The sequence below is a fragment of the Mya arenaria genome, chromosome 2 (genome assembly GCF_026914265.1).
Source record: "Mya arenaria isolate MELC-2E11 chromosome 2, ASM2691426v1".
NCBI lineage: Eukaryota > Metazoa > Mollusca > Bivalvia > Myida > Myidae > Mya > Mya arenaria.
In genome coordinates this window covers 31,967,204-31,969,749 of record NC_069123.1, presented here as the reverse complement: position 1 = coordinate 31,969,749, position 2,546 = coordinate 31,967,204, and the positions used below count along the sequence as shown (strand labels likewise).

Sequence of the window (2,546 nt, the reverse complement as noted above, 5' to 3'; positions counted from 1 at the left end):
AGTAAAAGGATATACATAATTTCTTCATCAGTTTATGGATAACTATTGCATACCACTAAGAATTCTTAGAAGCTTTTTCTGTGAATAAACTTATCATAGTTTTCACTCTAGATTCAGAGTCGCTAGAAATCTTACTGGCACCGAGTATGGAAGTCAACTTTGTTGACTCATTGTAATCTTTATCGTCACGACTTTTTCCAGAGCGGAAGTCTAAATGTGGTCTACTAGTATTAGCATACGCATCGTTAGCTGAGTCATTTGAGTTATATTTCACGTCCATAACATTGTGCTTTTCCAGTATTGCAGATGTATCTTTGTATGACATGGCACTTGGACCATTCAGACTTATGTCATTACTCTGTGAACATTTGTCGTCGAGTTCATGATGCAAACCTTCAATTGATGTCTGTGTTGTATTTTCTCTACAATGTGCACCTTTAGCTTGACCGTTAGAAATAATCTTTTCAGATTGATCTTTTTCTTGAACTTGTTCATGTTGAACCTGTTTAAAAGGACGGGTAACGGAAGTTTCATGCGTTGGACCAGTCTTTTCATCATTAACTTCTTTGATGTCAAAAAGGACTACTCTACTTTTACGTGAAGCAGTTTGTTTTACATCAGTTTCTTCAGCATCCTTTAGCATCTTGTTTGGATTATAGTCGTTTCTCAGGAAAGTATTAAATTCTTGTATTTTCTTTTTTCTGTCTGTAGACCTTCTTTCTTTAGGCCTCATGGTAACCTCCTCCTCTCCATGATAACTATAGTAAGATGACTCTAAACTCTCACTGTCACTAAACTCTGATCTTTCAGATGTCGCACTAGCATCAGTTTCAGTTTGGAAGTAGTAGCTTTCTCGTAGTCTTTTGCCCTTGTTACGCCTGCGATATGTACAAAAGCAACATTGGAGTACCGTATGACATTCTACGTCAGTTAGACATGACGCTATATGAGAATATTGCTTTTTCAGACACTCAATTAAGACTTTAATATCATTCCGTTGATCTGACGAACCCTTTATGTGTTCAATAATACATTCCCAAAAATGTGGACGTAAGTTCTGTGGGCTTTCAGCTTGTACTATCTCCTCATACAGTTCATCCTGTATCATTTCTTTGCTGAGAAGTGCATCTGCAATATCTCGTATATCTACTGTAGCTTTCATGATACAGATCCTGGTGGCTTTCGTTTTTGAAATTTGTTCAAGAGATTCATTTACCTTTTGTACAATGTGAGCATTTACATGTTGTTCTTCTTAAACCTTAAGAAACTGTAGAATAACATGAGGTGCTTTGTTCTTTATTTTGACCATCAATAACCTACACATATCCCTTGGCGTCGATCGACATCGAATACTGTAGTACTCTTCATCAACTAATCTGTCTAGGACCTCTCCTCCCTCTAGTGACAAATCATCCACAAACGCGCACAGGTTAACTTTGATAGCTTCCTGAAGGTGTTGCAACTGTATCAGGTCAAGATCGGGAAAGTCCAAAGCTGAAGATGAAATTATTTAGACTTAGTAGACGTTTGCTTTTGTTAATTCTTATTTCTCAAAATGATGTTTTATGGTGTTAATGTTGTTGTATATTTACATACATTTACTGTTTATGCAAAAAAGAAACATTCTCTTAGTCTTAATTATATATATCAAAACAGGCAAATGAAACTATATCATAAATTGTAAACTGAATGCACAGGAATAAGCCATGATAAGCATCATCTATGTAATAACAAGTTTTATACATACTTCACTATCATATCGGTCGATAAAAGTATTATCAAACAATTTTATTTCTTACGTTTTCGGGTATTTGAACGCCTCGTTCTTGGTTTTGGCGCTTTAACGGTTTTCAGTAAGCCAAAACAAATTAACAAATATGCAACTACTTCAGGTCGCCATTCAAACATTTCGTCAGCAAAATGTACGTGAAAATCACTAATATAATGTAACAATTTGATTTGTTCAATTTTTTAAGTTAAGGGTCTCAAGTATTGAGTTTAAATAAAGCATTTGATAAACCTCTTCACGTTTCCAAATGTATTTTATTAGGGATGTAAAATTATTATTAAAGCAGTAATTGTGTCATGTAAACTTTGAAGTGTTTAAGTACCTAATTACCGAAACAAGTAGATTGGACCATATAAACAATAAGGGTTTAAAATACTCCATCTGATCATGAAATTGTACATGTAGATTACTTCACAAACACTGCATTTATCACTTCCGCATAACTAATACAGCTGCAATCTGTACAATGGTGGTCACGCTTGGTGTCTCGTACAGTCATGTTAATGTACTATATGGAAGACATAACGAAGTATTATCTCGTGTATGTAGTACTTGGTTATGCACTATTCAATTGTAACCACGGCCTCCCCAGGTCCGGGGAATAGCGGGGACTTTGACTTTCGGTCCAGCCAAGCCCTGGTAAGACCCCCGCCCTGCGAGGACGATTTGCTGGTAAAATCCCCGCCAAATGCCCCCGTACCCCAGGGACCCTAGGTAAGGCCCATTCCCCGCTGTTTTTGGCGCGAAGACAAAACCA

General features: G+C 36.6%; 1 protein-coding gene across 1 annotated transcript; it reads right to left on the bottom strand.

Annotated features, from left to right (window-relative positions):
• On the bottom strand, nucleotides 1-2,288 carry LOC128214276 (uncharacterized). Its single transcript, XM_052920667.1, has 3 exons — nucleotides 2,255-2,288; nucleotides 1,321-1,494; nucleotides 1-1,179 (listed from the first exon to the last, which is right to left on the bottom strand). Exons 1-3 carry the CDS (start codon nucleotides 2,286-2,288, stop codon nucleotides 56-58), a joined length of 1,332 nt encoding a protein of 443 aa, XP_052776627.1. The 3' UTR covers nucleotides 1-55.
• Nucleotides 2,289-2,546: the final 258 nt, after the last annotated feature.